General features: G+C 37.5%; 1 protein-coding gene across 1 annotated transcript; it reads left to right on the forward strand.

The window, feature by feature from the left end:
• Window positions 1–3204: 3204 nt before the first annotated feature.
• Window positions 3205–15185, forward strand: LOC123890567. The gene is made up of 3 exons (XM_045940205.1): window positions 3205–3534; window positions 3633–4220; window positions 14862–15185. The coding sequence occupies exons 1-3, from the start codon at window positions 3205–3207 to the stop codon at window positions 15183–15185; spliced, it is 1242 nt and encodes a 413-aa protein (XP_045796161.1).
• The last annotated feature ends 6904 nt before the right edge of the window (window positions 15186–22089 follow it).

Below are 22089 nucleotides of genomic sequence, written 5' to 3' on the forward strand. Positions count from 1 at the left end.
ATTCTGGCGTTTTCTACACAAAAACGCCCAAAAATCCCATTTTTCATGTTATAAACCCCAAATAAGTTTATATTCAAGTGCAACAAACATATCTAAACACAAAAGGACGGTTCATTTCACCGATCTACATCATAAACATCGAAAAAGTAAAGATTGAACACTTTTTCATCAAAACTCTCAAGAACACAAAGTTCTTGAGTTTAATCTTTCATAAACTCGTTTTTTAACCATTAAATCCGTTCATTAATCATGTTAAAAGCATGTTAAACATATTAAGAACCTTAGGAACGATTTCCATCAAGAAAATCCGTTCTAAGCTAAAACGAAAATGGGGTGGAGGAAGTTCGGGTGAGGAGAAATCGACATTCTCCCCTTCCTCGAGTCACCCACGAATATGAAATCTACTCTCTTACCTTGGATCGACGAACTCACGAAGATTGCTCCTCGAATCCCTTCTCCAAGCTCTTGCTCTAGCTCCATGCTCTCCCTTCTCTCTTCATTCTCCCAAAAACAAGAAAAATGAACTCTTTCTCTTACTACAAGGGCTAAATAGCGCCCCCCTCTAGCTCACAAGGCCCAATGGGCCTCAAGCCCAATAGCTTGGCCCAACTCACGTTAACTCTCACTAACTCGCGCGTTAACTAAAACTCTCGATAAATAACTTAAAGTTATTATCTTACTTAAAAACCACATCACCAAATAATTAAACACTTAAATAGTGCATAGTAAATTTGGGTCGTTACAGAATAGATGTCGAAGATTGCTTTTTAAGCCCTGCCATATTCCTCCCAGGCCCCCCAAATTGACCGGTTTACCCTTGAAATATTTCGGTAGGTACAAACCAAAACAACATAACTTCGGTACTTGTATACTGAAGGTATGTGACATTAAGCTAAGGCCAGCATTATAAGCAGATTCATCACAGTATGACATGATTTCGGTACTTATGGTCATGACGGACTTTGCTCCTCACATACGGATTAACAATCAACATTTACCAAGTATGTGTCAAACATCATTTATCATAAAATGCACACATAATCCCTAATGCAATCTAATGCTTCACATTCATGCTATGTCCTCTAGACACCTCTAATGCATGTGGTACCATCTTCTTTATTAGAGTATCTCACCTCTAATATCCTTCTTTATCGGATAAATATAATCTGATATCCTTCTTTATTGGAATATCCAATATCACATATATTCATGAATGCATGTATATGTTTTTCATGAATTCACTCACAATCATTTTAATTAGCATTAAGCTCTTCCTTTACTAATGTGGAACACTATCCAACATTACTTCTTTATTAAGATAACACTATACCTTAATATACGTCTTTATTAGAATAACATAATTCTAATATTCTTCTTTATTAAGTTGATTAACACCTTAATATACTTCATTTATACTTCATACATGATTAACAATCAATTAACGATTAGCAATGAGCAATGAGCATTATAAGCATCAACATGCATCAACAATCATGTAAGAATAAGACACTGATTCGAAAATACATGCAAAGGAAGACAGCATATGAAAATTTGTGAAATCTGCAGTATTTTCGCCTGGGGCGGAAATATTTACGACTGGGGCGAAATATTACGCCTGAGGCGGAAATATTTACGCCTGGGGCGGAAAAACTGCTGAAAGACTGGTTACTCTCTGTTCTGCCGTTTCAGGCGAAAATTCTTGCGCCTGGGGCGGAATACTTGCGTTTTCTACACAAAAACGCCCAAAAATCCCATTTTTCATGTTATAAATCCCAAAAGAGTTTGTATTCAAGCATAACAAACATGGATGAACACAAAAGGACAGTCCATTTCTCAGATCTACATTATAAACATCGAAAAAGTAAAGATTGAACACTTTTTCATCAAAACTCTCAAGAACACAAAGTTCTTGAGTTTAATCTTTCATAAACTCGATTTTTAATCATTAAATCCGTTCATTAATCATGTTAAAAGCATGTTAAACATATTAAGAACCTTAGGAACGATTTCCATCAAGAAAATCCATTCCAAGCTAAAACGAAAATGGGGTGGAGGAAGTTCGGGTGAGGAGAAATCGACATTCTCCCCTTCCTCGGGTCACCCACGAATATGAAATCTACTCTCTTACCTTAGATCGACGAACTCACGAAGATTGCTCCTCGAATCTCTCCTCCAAGCTTGCCCTAGCTCTCCTCTTCTCTTCCTTCTCTCTAGCTCTCTCCAAGAACAACCAAAAAGTGAGACTTTCTCTCACTTCAAGGGCTAAATAGCGCCCCCCCCCCCCCCCCCCCTCACAAGTTCACAAGGCCCAATGGGCCTCAAGCCCAATTGGCTTGGTCCAATAACACGTTAACTCTCACTACTCGCTTAATAACTACAGTACTCGATAAATAACTCTAGTTATTAACTTAATCAAAATGCCACGTTAAATAAAATATTTTAACACATAAAAATAATAACATGAAAATTGGGTCGTTACAGAAAGTGTGATTTTGTTTAACACTTTCCCTACTGTTTTGATGTTGGATTCAACGTACAAAACCAACAAGTATAAAATGCCGTTATTTGAGATAGTTGGTGTAACTTCTACCGAAAAATCGTACAACGTTGGTTTTGCATATATTGCGAATGAAAAAGAAGAAGACTTCATATGGGCCCTTGAGACGTGTCGGAGTCTACTGAAGAGTAAAGACACAGTGCCGAAGGTCATTGTCACTGATAGGGATCAGGCACTGATGAATGCAGTTGCGAAAGTATTTCCAAAATCAACAGCTTTACTGTGTCGGTTTCATATTTATAAGAACGTAAAAGCTAAGTTCACGACTCTTTGCAACGCAAAAGAAGAAAACATGGTCAAGTTAAAGAAAACACTCGCATGTCAATGGAAATCAGTTGTAGAATCGACAACAGAAGAGTCGTATATTGATGCTGTCGTTGATTTCAGGAAAGTGTTTGACCATTATCCAAATTTTGTCAAATATGTTGAAACAATGGTTTTAGATCAGGTGAAGGAAAAAATTGAGAGTGTATGGACAAATCGTGTTATGCACATTGGAAACACTACAACCAACAGAGTTGAGTCTCAACATGGTGTGTTGAAACAATACTTGCTAGATTGTAAGGGTGATTTGGTCAAGGGTTGGGAAGCGACGAATGAAATGGTTTCAAACTGAAATGGTTTCAAACCAGTTGATAAAAATAAAGATGTCATTTGGACAGAGTACTAGTGCCGTTGAACACTATTTTAAAAAGCACTTTTTGTACCCTAAGTTGGTGTATAACATATCTAGACAAGCCTTACACTTTATTAGGGATGAAGAAATTCGTTCCCGCGAATGTGGTAAGAATCGGAAAAAGTGTGGTTGTGTGATGAAGATAACATACGGGTTGCCATGTGCTTGTCTAATAGCATTGAAGATCGACAAAAAGCTACCTATTAGACTGGACGAGATTAACACTCATTGGAAGAGGTTACAAATTGACGAAGCAGATGATGGACAGGTTGACTGCTCGAAGGAGTTTAGGGTCATTCAGGTAATGTAATACTTTAAATTTACCGAATTATATTAACGAATAATATTTGTGCTTGTGTTTCAATTATTTAAATGAAATTTGTGTTTCCTTTGTTTTAGGAACGGTTGAGATTATCAAATCAGAGTATGCAGCTACAAATTAGGGATCAACTGCGACAGATAGCTTTTTCAGAAATTACATCGCTAACTGCACCGGTCAAACAGGTAGATACAAAGGGTGCAAAAAAACGGGCAAAGTCAAGTAAATGTAACAGTTCTACCACTAGATCTCCATCTAATTGGGAGCACATTGATGCCCGATATCCTGACAGTCAGGCATCACAATCAAAACCAGCCAAACCCAAAAGGAAGACTGCTCACATAGGCACTTTGTCTCCTAATGCTATACCTCGCCGTTCAATTCCGTTTATGGAGCATATGCCACTGTTCATGCATTCATATATTGAGGACATTATTGATGTTAAAGGGGATGGGCATTGTGGATTCCGTGTTGCAGCAGAGTGTCTTAATAAGGGCGAAGATAGTCAAGGATTAGTTCGTTCAAAACTTATCAGAGAGTTAACCATGTTTAGGAAAGAGTACCTGCCTATTTTCGGTACTGAGGCACGTCTACAATACATTCTTGATGGTTTGTTCCCTCCCAAGGTAATGCCTAAGAATGGCATTGCACCGGAAGAAAATGTTGGAGTAAGCCCTAAAAGCCAATATATTTTGATAGAATCGTCTTTTGTATGATGACTTTGATTTATATATTTAATATATATAATAAGGCATTTCTTTATTATGTTTGTTTCAAACTAATAAAGTCCCTAGAATAACTAGTCTAATAAATGGAACATTAAGTGTGACTTAATAGTGAGACTCCATTAAACATAAAGACATTATTCTTAAAGTATCCATAGTCAAGTTTTACTGTGATGTGGGATAACAGTAAAACATAGAGACTATTATGTGAGTAGACTGATGACTTCATCTCACGAGTCATGGATATGAGATATCAAGTCTTCACATAGATATAAATATTAGGAGTAATATTTATATTGGATTGACCCGCCATGAGAATACTGCATAGTATGTTATGAAAAGTGTCATAAGTTATTCTCATAGTGATAATGGTGTATACCACCCTTCGACCTGAAACCACTATGGACCCTAGATGTGGAGTAGAGTACTTAGTTGCCGTTCAAACATTGTCCGTAACAGGATGACCATAAAGTCGGTTGATGGGTACTCTACAAATCATGCTGAGGGACATGAGTGACCTAGATGGAATTTGCCCCTCCTACATAACAGGAGCAATATCTGTAGGCCTCTTGATGGAATATGACTGATAAAATGCGTGGCCACGCCGAACTAAGTCAATATGAGATATTGAGCTTATTCGTTGTTCAGTATATTCTGGGATCAAGAAATAAGATATTGAACCATACAAGGGTGACACGATCTATGCCTTGTGTTCAATATAGATATAAGGGCAAAGGGGTAATTATACACACGATCGTTATCACGGAAAGGTTTCGTCAGATCACATGACATTCTCGTCACTTGGGTAGCAGTGATGTGTTGCTATATACCGCTCATTGTTTATAATATTAAATATGTGATTTAATATTATTGCCAACGTTACGAGAACCTATAGGGTCACACACAAAGGACAGATAGATGAGAGAAATAAATAAGTAAGACTTATTTATAAAATAATAAGTAGGACTTATTAGTAATTAAATAATTAAGTATGGCTTATTATTTAATTTATGAAAAATAGAGAAATGCGGTCAACCGTAAGGTACGGTGCAGTGCTTGGCTTGATGACCACACAAATGGTTCTATAAATAGAACCCTTGTGATGAAGTTTTAAGAGCTTAACCTAATTCACAAAGTGAAACCTAGCCGCCGCTCTCTAAACCCTATTCTCTCTGAATCTCTGGTGGAATTGGCTAGCACCGGTCATCGGAGAAGTTCTGTTCGGGTGGACTGAGTAGATGCATCGCTTCTTTGCTTTGCTCGTGATCAGAAACAGTTTCTACTTCAAAGGTTCTGCACTTCAAGAGGTAAACACATAAACTTGTGGTTTTGTGTTCTTTGATTTGTGATTAATGGTTTAATCAAGATCCGTTCATCGGGATTGTTCCGCTAAGAGGATTAATTATTTTGAAAAACCCCTCTTAAATCCCTTCAGAAAAATGGTTCACATTTCTAGATATGGGGAATATCCTTGCAACGGCCTACAACCGTGTTGTAGTATGTTTGACATCGCATCATATAGGTTATTCTGAAACATTTTTTCCACTACGTACCAAGCCACCGTTTGATCCATCTGCACACATTATTTGTATTGGTATGGTTCCATATCACTGTGTCAATGTAAAACTGAAGTCTTGGATGTCCACTTCCTCCTACTAATAAGAGCTGGAAAATTCATCGGGCACCGGAGGCTGAGACTTGGGAAGATACATTTTTGGACCGGATGAGTGAGTTTGACGAACTCATGAAGAATGAAAAAGGTGATTTGAAGAAGGAGATCAATAAAGATGATCCTATAACATTTTCAGATGACTAGTTGTTTTAATGTAACGAAGACTTTTTTTGTGGTTCAAATAGGAACAAAGCTTTTTGTGGTTGAAATATAACCAACACTTTATGTGGTTAAAATGTAACAGACGGTTTTGTGGTTCAAATGTAACCGACACTTTTTGTGGTTGAAATGTAACCGACACATTATGTGGTTAAAATTCTCAGCACTTTTGTATAAATATATGAATGTTTATTCAGATATCACAAACATTCTCTTTATTTTCTTTTCTAGTTGAAATTTTTCTGCAATTCAAAAAAAAATGAATGCTGCAGATCGTTATGTAGCGAATCATTTAGCAACTCCGTTTGAGTTTTCTATCAAATTACGTGGTAGGAAAGATCCGTTCACACTACATTTTAGGAACACTATAACAACTGTTGGTGAGTTGAAATTTAAGATTGAAGACATGTATGCCTTCAAATATGGAAAGGAGATAAAAATTCACAATATTGCATTTTACGAATCTTATATAGATTTAGCAGATGATAGTGTTGGTGGGTTTGATGATGCGCCAAAAAAATACCATTGGAAAGCGTTAGATTCTGATTATTCTGTTCAATTAATGTTTGTCACTATAGAAGCAGATCCAGCTCCATATCATCTGTATGCTACCTTAATCGTTTAGGTTCTTATTTGTTGTTTTGAAATTAGTAGTTTTCTCTTCAATTATGTATTGTTTCAAGTTGTAATTTTCTTCTCTGTTCACTTTCTCTGCTTAATGACATAAAATTCTGTTTCTGTGTTATTTCGGCACGTATCTACCGAACCAATGTTTTCCTGGCCAAATATGCACAGATTTCGGGTCGCATCTGCCGAAATACTGTGAAAGTTTCTGTTTTGATCCATTTCGGCACGTATTTACCGAACAAATGTTCTCCTGGCCTAACATGCACATATTTCAGGTCGCATCTGCCGAAATACAGTTACTAAGTTTCTGTTTTGATCCATTTCGGCACGTATTTACCGAACCAATGTTCTCCTGGCCTAACATGCACATATTTCGGGTCGCATCTGCCGAAATACTGTGAAAGTTTCTGTTTTGATCCATTTCGGCACGTATTTACCGAACCAATGTTCTCCTGGCCTAACATGCACATATTTCGGGTCGCATCTGCCGAAATACAGTTACTAAGTTTCTGTTTTGATCCATTTCGGCACGTATTTACCGAACCAATGTTCTCCTGGCCTAACATGCACATATTTCGGGTCGCATCTGCCGAAATACTGTGAAAGTTTCTGTTTTGATCCATTTCGGCACGTATTTACCGAACCAATGTTCTCCTGGCCTAACATGCACATATTTCGGGTCGCATCTGCCGAAATACAGTTACTAAGTTTCTGTTTTGATCCATTTCGGCACGTATTTACCGAACCAATGTTCTCCTGGCCTAACATGCACATATTTCAGGTCGCATCTACCGAAATACAGTTACTAAGTTTCTGTGTTGATCCATTTCGGCACGTATGTACCGAACCAATGTTCTCCTGGCCAGGAAATATTGTTTGCTTCAATCATCCCATGGAATTACATCCACGCCGAAACCATTGTTCGGATGTTCAGACCTGTCCAAATTTCTTTCAAATAGTTGTTCATTTTCCTTTGCATTTTTGTCGAATTCAATATATCAAAACAGACAGATTCACATCAATACATTCCATTGTTCAAAAAACAAAGTCCAATTGTTCAAAATACAAAATACAAAGTCCATTGTTCAAAATACAACCCAGACATACATTTAGTCGTACAAAACATTCCAAATCAAATTCCATTCGTTAAACAGTCTTAAAACATAAAATCAAAATACATAATTAAAAAACAGTACTACACTTCCTAATTACTACTTGGACCAGCCTCCTCTCCAGCCTCCTCTCCTGAACGTTTCGTCTTCCTCTTTCGCTTTTTTCCTTCACCCGAGTCTGCCTTTTTCTTTCGTCGCACAGAATATGTTGTAACGACCCAAAATTTAGTATTCGTTATTTAATTATTTTATTACGCGAGGGCGTGATTTATAATTAAATTATTAAGCGGCGAATAATCATTTAGCGAGAACGTAAGTTAATGAGCGAGAAGTTATGTTGTTTGGGCCTTTGGGCGTGGAATAGGCATTGGGCCTAAGCCAGGTGGGCTTTGATCCATGAGAATAGAGAGAGCTATAAGTAGCAAGTCAACCATGAATAGTCTCATAATTATGTTTCATGAGAAAGGAAGATTGAGAGCTTAGCTAGGGCAAGGAGCTCATGAGGGAGAGGTAGAGCTCGTGGGAGAGAAAGAGAAGAGCAAGCTTGTGGATTCGTCGAGCTAAGGTACGAGAGTTAGATTACATATTCGTGAGTGATTCGAAAGAGGGGAGGATGTCGATTCCTCCATTCCCAAACTCTTTCCACTCTATTTTCTTGTGGGTTTTGTGGGTGATTTTCTTAATGGAAAATGGATTCTTTTGATCCTAACATGTGTAGTGAACTCATGGTAGATGAGGTAAACAACTTTGGGGAGTTGAAAATGGGAATATGTAGATGTTTGATCAATGATTTGCATGTTTTGTTAAACTTGCTTATTTTGCAAGAAATTGACATGATTTTGATTGTTTGATGTATTTGGATGTTTGGAAGGGATGATTAATGTTCCTTGATACCATATATGCTTGAATTAGCTGTTTATAAGAATTTATAACATGTCTAGATGGATTTTTGAGTTGATTTGAGGTTAAACCGCCTTATTGAAACTCAAGAACAGATATTTTTCTGGTATAGTTCGCTAAGCGACCAGGAGTTCGCTGTAGCGAACAGGTTCGCTGAAGCTCGCCGAAGCTCGCTATGAGCAGGTGATCCCCTGGTGAGGTTCGCCATGTCTCGCTAAGCCCTCGCTTAGCGAAGGCCTCTGTGACAGCAATTGTTGTTGATGTTTATAAGTGTAACTAGGCACTTGTAACATGGTTTAAGGGTATCCTTACATGATTGTTGATACATGTTGATACTATTAATGCTTATTGTTGATCGTTATATGATTGATAAACGTGTATGCAATAAGTTGTAGCTTAAAGTGAGCAATGTGATGTTTTATCATTAATTTGCAATGATAAGAGAATGATGTGTGTTTTATGACATAAGTGTAAATGAAACCTTATGTGTATAAAAATGGTTATGCAGATAATTATCATGTGAATAATTATGATTGGAGTGATAGGATATTGTGTTATCCTAATGTGTTAGATGTTGGAATTGTGTTTCCGCATCAGTGAATGAATAGCTTCGAGCTAGATAGCGTCAAGTATTTGATGTGTTTAAAAGTAATCATGCATTCATGAATAAATTGTGATATTGGAATCATGTGTATTCCAATAGAGTAAATGGACTATGTTTTCCAAAAGTGGCCGAAGATGGGATTATGTTATCCGAAATCTAGAGCCCATATCCAAACATGATATAAAACTGTGTGACTCCTCTTTATGAGTGAGATGGTTGATGATAACCGAGATCCGACATGATTTTAAACTGTATTGATGATGATCCTGCATGATCTAAAACTGACACCATCCAGCAACGATGTAAAACTGAATGAGATGGTCTAAGTTGGCCAGCATCCTGCATGATGTAAAACTGATGTAGAGTCCGTGCATGACTATAATCTGAACAGTCCATGCATGACTATAATCTGAACAGTCCGTACATGACTATAATCTGAACAGTCCGTCATGACTGAAATCTGAACAATGTAAATTGGTACCACATGCATTAGTCGTGTCTAGGGATGACATGACATTGGATAATTGGCATTAGATGCATTAGGGTAAATGCACATGTATTTGATAATTGTTATGTGACAATATCCGATTGGATTGTAATGTGTTTTCCGTATGTGTTAAGCTTTGGTATTTACTAATTGTTTAATACTGTGATTGTTGCCATGACTTGGTATGTGAGTAGAGTCCGTCATGACTATAAAATGAACAAGTGTAGAGTCCGTCATGACTATAAAATGAACAAGTGTAGAGTCCGTCATGACTATAAAATGAACACTTTGGTAGTGTCCGAGAAGACGTGAAACTATATGATTGGTGTGTTTGTAAATGAATGATTAATTGGTAGTCGCATTTGACGATGTATGTGCGTGAGTTAGAAATGTATGATAGCGTGTGAAGTGTGTAGTATACTACTCACACTTATATTTATGTTTATGTTTTCTAACTCTCTGCTTTGTGTTAATTGCTGGACCTTTGGGGGTCCAGGTTGACAGGTTATGTGTTAGCCTCGTCCGAGTGCAATGGTGAAGCTCTGCTCTGATTGAGACACGGGAAAAAGGGGTTTTTATATGTATATGCATGTAGTCCTCTTAGTATACTCTGTTGGTCTTAAGCTTTCATTTGAAAAGTATCCGTTTTGTATAACTAATAACGCATCGTTCGATGCGAGGTTTTGTTTTTAGTTCATTCGAATATTTTACTAGATAAATGTATTAGTATTATCTTTGAATGAAGTTTGTGATATTCGAACCAGCGCTTTATAAATCAGATTTTCAATTTTTCCGCTGCGTATTTTCGAAAAAGATTTTATAAAGGCAGAGTTAATTAAATAACGGGTTTGGGTGTTACAAAGTGGTATCAGAGCAGGTCGTCTTCGGACTGTGAGGTTAGGTGTCAATCAGAGCCGGTCTGTGCATTCAGATCGAGTGAGCATGTGTGCCAGTTGTGTCTGTCTGTTTTTGTTGTGTATTATTATGTTTATAGCTTGAGTGTTTACTTAAGTGTGAATGTATTCTCGTGTTGAGAAGTTGTTGAAAGCATGCTATATTCTATATGTATATATATATACATGTTTGAATTGATTTTGTGGGATTCATATCTGTGAGTGATATGAAATGTAATGCATGTACTTGACTCGATGTCTTGTGTACATGGATGTTTCATTGTCTTACATATAATTTAGTTATAAATATATGTATAGACATGTGGTAGTAATTATGTATGCTAGTTGTTACGTAGGTCGTTACATTAGCATAGATGGGAATAGTGTGTTTATGTATTTTGTAGAGGTGCGTATGTCAAGAGGACTGCACCGGGGTTTTGAGTAGATGCTTAGATATCTTACCTTATGTTTACCCTTTACATACGACATGCATGTGAATGCTGTCGGTATTAGATTTCTCTTGGGAGGAATAAAATTGGAATCGATAGGACGGTTAGGTGCTTACACCGGATGTTCTAGTGGAAGTGTAAAGGTGGGTTTGAGATAAGTGGGGGAGAAGATTTTGTCTCTCCAAGATGTTTTGAACGCGAGAAGTAAGGACGAATAGAGATGTTCTTGAAGTGGATTGTTTAAGATTGAGTAGCATTGTTCGAAGTGGAGTTCTTATTTGGAGAATATCTTGGAGGAAGTATCGGATGATCATTTCGGAGTGAGTCGGAATGAAGTTGTTTAGCCGTAGGGAGAATGTGGCCATTGGGGAACGATGGAGCAGATTGAATGTTAAGTGAACACCGTTGCTGGGAAACGAAGAAGACGTGTGCGTCGAGGGTAAGAAAACCTAGTGATGATCATACGACGAGTATGCGAATGGTGGATACCTTGAGGGTTAAGTTAAGTGGGAGATTGATGTCAAGGATGGAAGGTGTGGTTAGGGAACTGAAAACCCGATTACAATAAGTGGGACTGGTGGTGTTTCTAGCGGAACTCATAGCAAGAATGTTCCCTTGATTGGTTGTCTTTCACTTGATGGTTCATCCTCAAAGAGGAGGAAGAGTGATAAAGATGGAAGCTTTGTTGATGAAAAGTTTTCAGAGGAATCTGATGAGAGTTGTGTTGGAATCAACAAGACGGAGATCATGGTTGTTTGGAAATCAACTTTTGATAGTAGTTGAGATTTAAATACAGAATTACTAGGTGATCAAGAAGAGCCTAGGAAGGATTTATAAAGGTTGAGTATGTTTGAACCGAGTAGTCATTTCTTGGAAGGATTTGAGGAACTTAGAAATAGAGGTGGAGCCTTGTAAACCGTTAGTGTTAGTTAACCACGGAATGAGAATGAAGTTATGAAGATATCATAATAAGATTAGCAATTTTTTTTTTAGTTATCAAGTGGCATATGATTGTACAAGTAGTAGAGTTATTCCAAGATGGAAGTGGGATAACAAATCGAAGGATTTCATAAGAAGTTTATAGAGGAAGGAAATGAATCCATTTGGACGATAATCAGACAACTAGTGTCTAAGATTGGATGAAACCTTAGAGGTTGATGAGAAGCTAAGTGCGAAGTGTTATCTTTGGATGTTTGGGGATAAGAAAGTTAGCCTTTGGAAACGTGTCAAGCACGAGTATTAGAGAGACGTAAGAAAGTGACTTATGTCAAGTAAGAATTTGCGGAAAGGACTATCTCACACATAAGTAATTGTTGTGTTTGGAAAATGTGTGTTGAGAATTTGGAAGTGATGCTTGAAGTAAGTATCAGAGATGTTTTGTAGCAATTGGAAAATTATTTATGGAATGGAAAAAGTCGGTGGAGACTAAGTGATGTTGGGAACATCGTATATGTAGGAGTAGTATAGTAATGCTATGTGGTAAGGAAATAAAATATTTTGGATATTTTCATCATGGACGAGGAAATGATAGTTAGTCAACGAGTGACTCAAGGTAATATTTTGGATAAAAGTACCTCGACGGAGAAGTGACATTGGAAATGCCGTGTTAAGGAAACTAGGAATTTGGATAAGAGATTGTTTGGAAAATAAAACAGTTATGATGGGGTTTGACGCAACGATTTGGGAATTGCGAAGGAAAAGAATTTGACGGTTGGAGATAATATATTTTTGGAATGTGTTAAGAACTTTGAGAAGTTGGACAACAAATGAGTGTAGAAGTTGTGCTACCGAATGAATGGTTGGAGTGAGATTCGACGCAGTTAAGAACTTATGGAATTTGAAAGGTTGTGAAGTATGCAACGGAAGGGTCTTTCGGAGTATTTTGGGTTAAGTGGTTTTGTTTTGGAGTGGTGCTGCGAGTACCGTAAGATGTTAAGAGAAAGTTTTAAGTAGTTTGATGAGAATGGTTTATGCCATCATCACGATTGTTGACTATCTATCGACAAATCAAGGGATTAGCTGTCCTTGATCTATTGTTGATGAGTAGACGAGATTGTGTCGATTGGGATTGACTGATTTTGTCAAACTTGGTTTGGTTTGGAGTTTGTGTGTGTTGTTGGTACGAATTCAGAAGAAGCGTGATTTTGAATCGGAGTTTGTGTAAGAGACCGTATCGGTTAAGGTATTATGACTAGAAAACCCGTTGGTTAGAATGCAAGTTGGAAATTAGAAAGTCGGATGAGGGAGTTTATCCGGAGTTGTGTTTTAGTCGGGTAATTTTCGAGGGCGAAAATCTTTTAAGGGGGGTAGAGTTGTAACGACCCAAAATTTAGTATTCGTTATTTAATTATTTTATTACGCGAGGGCGTGATTTATAATTAAATTATTAAGCGGCGAATAATCATTTAGCGAGAACGTAAGTTAATGAGCGAGAAGTTATGTTGTTTGGGCCTTTGGGCGTGGAATAGGCATTGGGCCTAAGCCAGGTGGGCTTTGATCCATGAGAATAGAGAGAGCTATAAGTAGCAAGTCAACCATGAATAGTCTCATAATTATGTTTCATGAGAAAGGAAGATTGAGAGCTTAGCTAGGGCAAGGAGCTCATGAGGGAGAGGTAGAGCTCGTGGGAGAGAAAGAGAAGAGCAAGCTTGTGGATTCGTCGAGCTAAGGTACGAGAGTTAGATTACATATTCGTGAGTGATTCGAAAGAGGGGAGGATGTCGATTCCTCCATTCCCAAACTCTTTCCACTCTATTTTCTTGTGGGTTTTGTGGGTGATTTTCTTAATGGAAAATGGATTCTTTTGATCCTAACATGTGTAGTGAACTCATGGTAGATGAGGTAAACAACTTTGGGGAGTTGAAAATGGGAATATGTAGATGTTTGATCAATGATTTGCATGTTTTGTTAAACTTGCTTATTTTGCAAGAAATTGACATGATTTTGATTGTTTGATGTATTTGGATGTTTGGAAGGGATGATTAATGTTCCTTGATACCATATATGCTTGAATTAGCTGTTTATAAGAATTTATAACATGTCTAGATGGATTTTTGAGTTGATTTGAGGTTAAACCGCCTTATTGAAACTCAAGAACAGATATTTTTCTGGTATAGTTCGCTAAGCGACCAGGAGTTCGCTGTAGCGAACAGGTTCGCTGAAGCTCGCCGAAGCTCGCTATGAGCAGGTGATCCCCTGGTGAGGTTCGCCATGTCTCGCTAAGCCCTCGCTTAGCGAAGGCCTCTGTGACAGCAATTGTTGTTGATGTTTATAAGTGTAACTAGGCACTTGTAACATGGTTTAAGGGTATCCTTACATGATTGTTGATACATGTTGATACTATTAATGCTTATTGTTGATCGTTATATGATTGATAAACGTGTATGCAATAAGTTGTAGCTTAAAGTGAGCAATGTGATGTTTTATCATTAATTTGCAATGATAAGAGAATATCCTTGACCTCTTGGGTTAGTTCATGTCTGATCCAAGTAAGTGGTAGTTGAAGTTGTGTTTAGTGTTGATGTGTTATATGATGTTTTAACCATGCATGTTATATTCTTGTGATAATATCTAGTTGCATGAATGCATGATTAAACAAGGAGGATTTATTTTTTTGGGACCAGAGGATTATGGTTCTCTGGTATTTTTGGTGAAGTTAATTCTTTACTTTGTGCATTAAAGATATCTTTTGAATTAAGATTGACGAAGTTTTTACATCCCTTCAAGATGTATGCTTGTGTTGAAGTGAAAGGAAGTATATGTTGCATCCCTCTCTCCATTGTCTGGTGCACACTAATCAAGGAAAATCCATCTGATGTATTTATTGCTTCCACTAAGGTTACAAGTGAGTTTGTTGATGAGTCTCTCATAGGATCTGTCTCTGAAAATGATGTTGTGTCGAATGTCGGTACATCTTTGGCACCTAAGACTGATGTTGTGCTAAGTACTATCACATCTGTGGTACCTGATATTATGTTGGATCAAAGTGTTCCAGATACCTGTTAGAGGGAATCTCCTCTATAGGTTCAGAAGAATGGCATCAAACATCTCAAAGTAAGACAAGGGGTTGGAACATTAGAAGAAGTTTTTGAGATGTAAAATATGCACGTCCCTGCATGTGTGGATGATTTGATATTGAAGGTTGATCAACTACTGATGGTTGATTCTCCTGTGTCCCCTTGCAAGAGTTATGGACTACTATGGTATCTTCAGACCATAGTTCAGGATGAAACCGATGAGATTGAGATTGATGTCAGAATTAATGTTGAAACATCTTCTCCAACATCTGCTCCTTCAGCCAAGGATGCTGGTTCTACTCAGGGTGGAGTACAAGGTCAAGCAACTGACCTAATCTGAAATGACTTTTTTGTAAGAATAACTGTCATGAGTGGATGTTATCTGTTGGTGCCATATATGTGCAGAAGAATGATGTCAGATCTAATGTCCTACCTTGTGTGAGAAGGTAATCCTATCTGACAAATGATGAATACTTTAATGGGAGCTAAGTATCTGTATATCCTTTGTTGAAGTTATGTATAAAACTAATATATTTGTCTGAAGAGCTGTGCAATTATGTAGTCTGAACTTTATTGTTCGGAGAGTATATTTCTCTTCATGGTATTCAGGTGTTTTGAAAAACCTGGATGATCTGCATTGATGGTACTCTATTGGAAGATTCTTGAAGGATGTCTATGCACAATGAGTCCTTTTGAATGATGATTTATGAACCAATGTAATTGGGTTCCAAAATCAGAAGATGATGTCCCAAATAATGTTGTGACATCATATTTACTGATGGCTGTTATATGGAAGGTGCTTGAGATTGTGCATGGGAGTGCTCAAGCTGTATGGTTAGAAGACGCGTTTCTGACTATGTGAATCAAAATGTGGAGGTTCTGATCTTGTTTAAATAGTATGCTCTGGCAATGCATGACTATTTATTCCACTAGTATCAACAACTACTAGTGAATGTAAGGGTAGAAGAATATTGTCAAATACTGAGGTTTGATAATTGTCGTTGGTTTTCTTCTATTACAAATCACTCTAGAAAAGAGTTGATAATCAGGATCTTAGTCAAGCTTTTAAGCAAACTGAGATGTTTTGGAGTTTGTGAGTGACTTTAAACCTTGTATGCATGACATCCTGCTTATTCAAAAGGTCATGATACATAGTGTGGTTCTGCTAGGACATTGATCAGATTTGTCCTTGTTAAGTGAAGAGGTCAGAATGCTTGGATGTATTCTCAAGAAGTGAGAGTACCTGACTCAGAATCGACTCTACTGAAGGAGTTGGTGTTGCCCTTCAACATGAAAGCATGAAGTCTTTCACATGTTTTCATTTAGTGCTCGAGTTTTCATCTTCAGCTGGAGCCCTGATTATCTATAACAGGTAGAGTCATGTGTTTTTCTGTGGATTGCATTGGTACATATATATTGTCTAGAGTGTTGTACAAGCTTCTGGAGATCTTTGCCTCATATGAGAATATGATGTCAGACAACATGTTGTGACATTATGAAATTATTAACAAGGCATGGTTGATTCTAGTCATGTAAAGCTGAATAATTATATCAGTTATTCACATATCTCTCGAGTGGTTAAATGGTTGAGTCTGGGAGAATTTATTTTTCTCTACAGTTTTTTTTGGAAGGACTTTCCAGGAGTCTTCATTATTGAGAGATGTCACAAATGTGATATTCAGATGTCTTGGTATGTGTCACTAAGTCTAAGTGAAAGAAGAACACTTAGAATCAAGTGGAAGACAGTATGTTTGAAGATGTGTTGATCAATGCAAGTAAAAGAAGACAATGTCTGACTGAATGTTAGAACATTATTCGAGACATGTTTCCTGTAAGATCAACAAGGAAGTGAAATGGACAGTGTGATCAACCACGCGTCAAAAGGGAATGCATAAAAGGTCTGTGAATACTTTGAATCCATCTGAAACTACTTCTATATTGCTTGGTGAACAAAATGTGCATCATCTAGGAAACCTATTTCTAAATCCATTATCCAGGTTAATCTTATCTCTTAAAAGGTCCTAGAAAAGTCTATCTATGTTTGTTGATGATGTTAATAAACCTACCAAACTCGTTTTGATAATCTCATTGATTTAGTTGTCACCCCTAATGTTGAATTAAATGTTGTTACCTCTGTTAAAGGTTTTTGTCAGTTCAAATGTTGTGGGTAGTGTTGAAACATCTGTGAGATCTGTCTCTGAAATTGTAATTCTAGATAAACCAAGATCTCTTAAAACCATAGGTTAGTCTAGTATGAATGTTGTGGTTATTGATGACATTTTCTTTAAAAAAATTTCATGTGTCATCTTTCAAAGTTGTTGATTCTGTCACTTTGTTATCCCCCACTAAAGTTGTGGTTGTGTCCCCCAAAGAAACCTCACCTGAGTCTGATGTCACATCAGATGTCGAAACATATTGGACCAACCTGTTCGTGTTGTTGAAACCTGTTCTATAATTCCCCAAACTGATGCTAATATGGTTCTGAGAGTCTTAAACCTGATGGTGGTTTGGAGTATTGAAGTTTAGACTGTCGTGGAAGAAACTGATCTTGATGATCTTCCACGTGACCAAGCTATTGCTCAAAGTATGACTGAAAGAGAACTGGTCATGCTATGACTGTTTGTGTGGATGTGCATTCTGATGAGAAGTACTGTATGTGTTCAAATGTGTTGTGATCAGATGTGATACTTAGATGTGATTACTACAACTATGTGTGACAGTTTCAGATCTGCTTCTGAAACCTCTAGCTTTATGTTCTCATGAAATATGTTATGCTATGATGTCATCCATGATGTCTACACATCCTAATCTGATTTTTTGAGAATTTATTTTTCTCTGATGTGTGAGAATTCATTTTCCTCAGTATATGGGAGTTTATTTCTCCCTTTGTACTTTAAAGGAGAAAGAAGCTATGAGAAGTATTACTAGCTCCTGACATTATTATCTCTACTGGTGTGAATGTTGTTGATTCCACAAACACAATTATAGATGTTCTTGTTGCTGATGTATCTCAGATAAAAGATGTTATTGGTTTTGTTGTTGATAAATCAAAACAAACTGTTCCTGAAAAGGATGTTGTGACAGACGTTGACACATCTGTGGACCAACCTAATGCTGATGTTACTATTGTCCAGAAACCTGTTCAAGAACCTGTTGTGGTGAAAGATGTTGGGACATCTGTTGACCCATCTGACTCATCTGATGAAGAAATAGGGTCTGATGAAGAGAATTCTACTGAGGTTGAAGAAGGGTCTCTCAGTCTAAAGAAAGTCATTAAACTATGCCACTTAATGAAAAAGTGGTTGATTTTGAAAAGAATATGTATGAGGTTACTGTGCCTGCTAGTAAGAAGAGACAGAGTCTGAAAAGAAAGGAAGCACCTTCAAGTGACTCAAAGTATGATGTTGAGGAGGATGTACCAGACATCACACCCCTGGCTCAAAGAAAAAGTCTGGTGGGAAAAAGATCCCTCAGAATGTGCCTGTTGCTCCTTGTGACAATGTTTCCTTTCATCGTGCTTCCTTTGCACAAAGATGGGATCATGTGTACAAGTGGAGTGTTTGCTAGATGAATGCTTCATGCCCTGATTGGAAGACCACGTGCTTTGATACCATGCTGGAAGAACCTGTACTAGAAGTTGTGCTACCATATGTTGCAACATCTTTGCTAACATGTTACGTATTTTGTGATTGCTCCTATTCTCTCTGATACCACGCTAGATAAACATGTTGAAACATCTTTGTTGTCAATGCTCTGATACCATACCGAAGGAACCTGTGCTATCTGATGTGCTACTAAATGGTGAAACATCTTGGTCATCATGTTGAGAATTTTGTGCTAATGAAGTGTGATCTGTTTTAGGCTATTTGATGATGACTCCACTGCTGATTTATATCTGATGAGGTATGTATCTCATGGTGTTGTCTTCGTTTGTAGTAGCTCTGAGCACTATGTTCCTGGATATCTATACTATTGTACTCTTTGATTAATGCATGAAGACCCTATTTTGTCTAAACTTCTGACTAAAAAGGGAAGTAGTTTAGTAGTTGGTAGGCATGATATGTTTTGCTGCTAATGTCTGTTGTGCTACCTGATGTTGAAACATATGCATGCTCTTCTAGTGGTTGGATGTGTTCTACTATATAATGTGGTGTCTGATGCTTAGACATCTGCTAATCTTGAGTGGTGTAGTATTGAATATGTGCTGATGTATGCTTATGTGCTTATATGGAAGATAAAATTGAGGGGGAGTAAGAATTGTTTTCTAATGATCATTCTGATAAGCATGTGCCAAAGTATTTGGAGGGAGTAAAATTAATTTTTGCTCTGATTCTGATTTTGAGGGGAAGTAGCATAATGCAGTAAGTAGTTACTATTCTGTTGTGCAATGATCTATTTGTTTGCTCTGGATGATGTCTTGCCATATGCTGGAACATCCTGGATGATGTCCTGCCATGTGGGAATCTACTCTTCCCAACTGCTATTTTGTGGTTTGTTTAAGGAGTTGTGATCTGTGATGTGTTTTGTGTGCGGTAGCAGTATGTGATGTATGGTATCTGATGATTATATGATGTGGAGCATAAATGTTGAGGACATTTGCCTTTTCTGTTGGTACGTGATGTAATGCTTCTGCTATTTCAAGACTATGGATTGCTAGATACTAATATATGGATCGGTTATGCTCTGATACTCTGCACTATGGATTTATGTGATGTTCATTACTATTGCTCTTAATGCACGAAGTTTTTGTTTGGCATATTTTGTGGCTAAAAAGGGGGAGTAGTATGTTTGGTGTTTGTCTGCTACTTTACAATGTTGTATCTGATGTTGTGACATGCTAGTCTAGCCTGTCTATGAAGAAGTAGTAGTGTGTGTTGTGACAAGCATGAATTCAGGGGGAGAAAGAACCTTTTTTTTCTGATGGCCTATGAGATGCATGAGCTGATGTATTCAGGGGGAGCAAAAGTAAAGTTTCTCTGATCTGATATTAAGGGGGAGAGTAATGCAATATCAATTTTTCTGTCTATGTGTGCTTAATGTATGGATGTTATGATGCGCTACAAAATGTTGAAACATCTTGATGCTGATGTGGGAATTTATTTTTCCCAAGTGTGCTTGTGAGAGTTTATTTCTCTCTACTGAAGGATGAAGCTAAGATGGTTATGATTCAGCTGCTGTGTATGCCTCTGATGGTTTATGGTAAAGATTATTTCTTTACCCTGTGCGTTATTTTCATTTGAGGAATTCTTTTGGAAGTAACATAGAAGATGTTCTACCTTCCTTCATATTTGTGTGCTCACGGTGACTTGAAGGGTTGTATGGTTTTTAAATCTCTCTATGCTAATTAATGGGCTGAAGTTGTTTTAGCCAAAAATTGCCAAAGGGGGAGATTGTTGGATATTTGTGTGTTGGCCTCATTTTGCTAAAACAAATATACAAGCAAGATGTTGGACCAAATGTTTCAACATGTTAGGTACAAAAGATGTTGGACCAAATGTTGTAACATGTTTAGGTACGACAGTCAGATTGCCCAAATCTCGCGCATTTATTACTCATATCTGCTATATATGGAAATCCACTCTACAAACGTGTATATCAAGATTTGATCTGATCAAGACGTTATCAGTGAAGATATGTTCTTATCAAGACTTAATGGAATGATTCAACACATTGTTTATTTCCTAAAGAGGATCCACCATTTTAGGAAAGTTTTTATTAAGATCTGATTTGCTTAGCTGGACGTGACTCAAAGACCAGCTGTGTTCTGAAGCTTATCTTGGATGATCAGGAGTGTGCTAGCTCTGTCTATATAAAGAAGACTCAAGACCAAGATTTTATGAACCGAAACCATTGTTCATCAAAGATGTAGTCTTTAGGGTTTCGTGTCTTTAAGCCACTCTCTAGGAGAGTTGGTGTAAGTGAACCACTCGGGTTGTGAGATGGTCACTATGTCCTCACTCAGAAACCTTTAGGTAATGAGTAGAGTTTTGTAATATCTCTAAAGCTTTTAAGCAAGGAGATAGTGTTCGTGAGCCTCTCACGTATTGGTTTAATACTTGAGTAGGACGGTGTTTTATTGAGTTGTAATGTTTTAAGGTTACTCCTAAGCTTTGAAGTACGGAGTTAACTGTGTGTGATTTACTCGAACCTTTTAAGCAAGAGTAAAGTTTGTCACGGTGATTGTCACCACATTTTATTCAACATTATATGAACAACACAGGTTGTGTTGGCTGTGTGGAAGTGAGATGGGATCTCATGTCTAGGAGTTCCTAGGCAGAAGTTACATGAGTAGTGTCGAGGTCATAAGGCGTAAACCTAGGATTTGCTGGAGGTCTTAGTGTAAGACGTAAACCGAGGGTTTGCTGGAGGTCTTAGTGTAAGACGTAAATTCAAAGGGTTTGCTGGAGGTCTTAGTGACTAGAGCTATTAGTGGATTTCCTTCCTGGATTGGTATCCCCTAGAGTAGGCAGATTGGCTGAACTAGGTTAACAATTTCCTGTGCAGTTTATTTACTTGTTGATTTTATTATGTTTCGTAAGATGTTCCAACATTAAGTACGACATTCTCTTTAATTTGAATGTTGTAACATCTGATCAAACATTATTTCTCAGTACCCGTTTTTAATTTTATATGCCTTGCCGTATTGTTCATGTCAGACCAGATGTCTCGACATTTTGTACAACATCTGGTTCTGCTATACCAAAATTTCACAGTTCTTGAGAAGTTTAGGTACTCGTAACACATATCTTCACCTTCTTCAACTGTGCATGACGTTCCAAGGTGGTTGAGCATTTTACCGGTAATCGGAATGTGAAGCAAGCAAGACACATCATCCAGGGTTATGGTCATCTCACCAATGGGCAGATGGAAAGTACCGGTCTCCGGATGCCACC

Source organism: Trifolium pratense, linkage group LG1, assembly GCF_020283565.1.
Source record: "Trifolium pratense cultivar HEN17-A07 linkage group LG1, ARS_RC_1.1, whole genome shotgun sequence".
NCBI lineage: Eukaryota > Viridiplantae > Streptophyta > Magnoliopsida > Fabales > Fabaceae > Trifolium > Trifolium pratense.

Bases quoted from the DNA above. Each gene is read 5' to 3' on its own strand.
- LOC123890567 (XM_045940205.1), top strand. From the start codon at position 3,205: ATGTCATTTGGACAGAGTACTAGTGCCGTTGAACACTATTTTAAAAAG. The intron at 3,535-3,632 runs GTAATGTAATAC...CCTTTGTTTTAG, and splicing joins AGGAGTTTAGGGTCATTCAG to GAACGGTTGAGATTATCAAA. The intron at 4,221-14,861 runs GTAAGCCCTAAA...TGTGCATTAAAG, and splicing joins CACCGGAAGAAAATGTTGGA to ATATCTTTTGAATTAAGATT.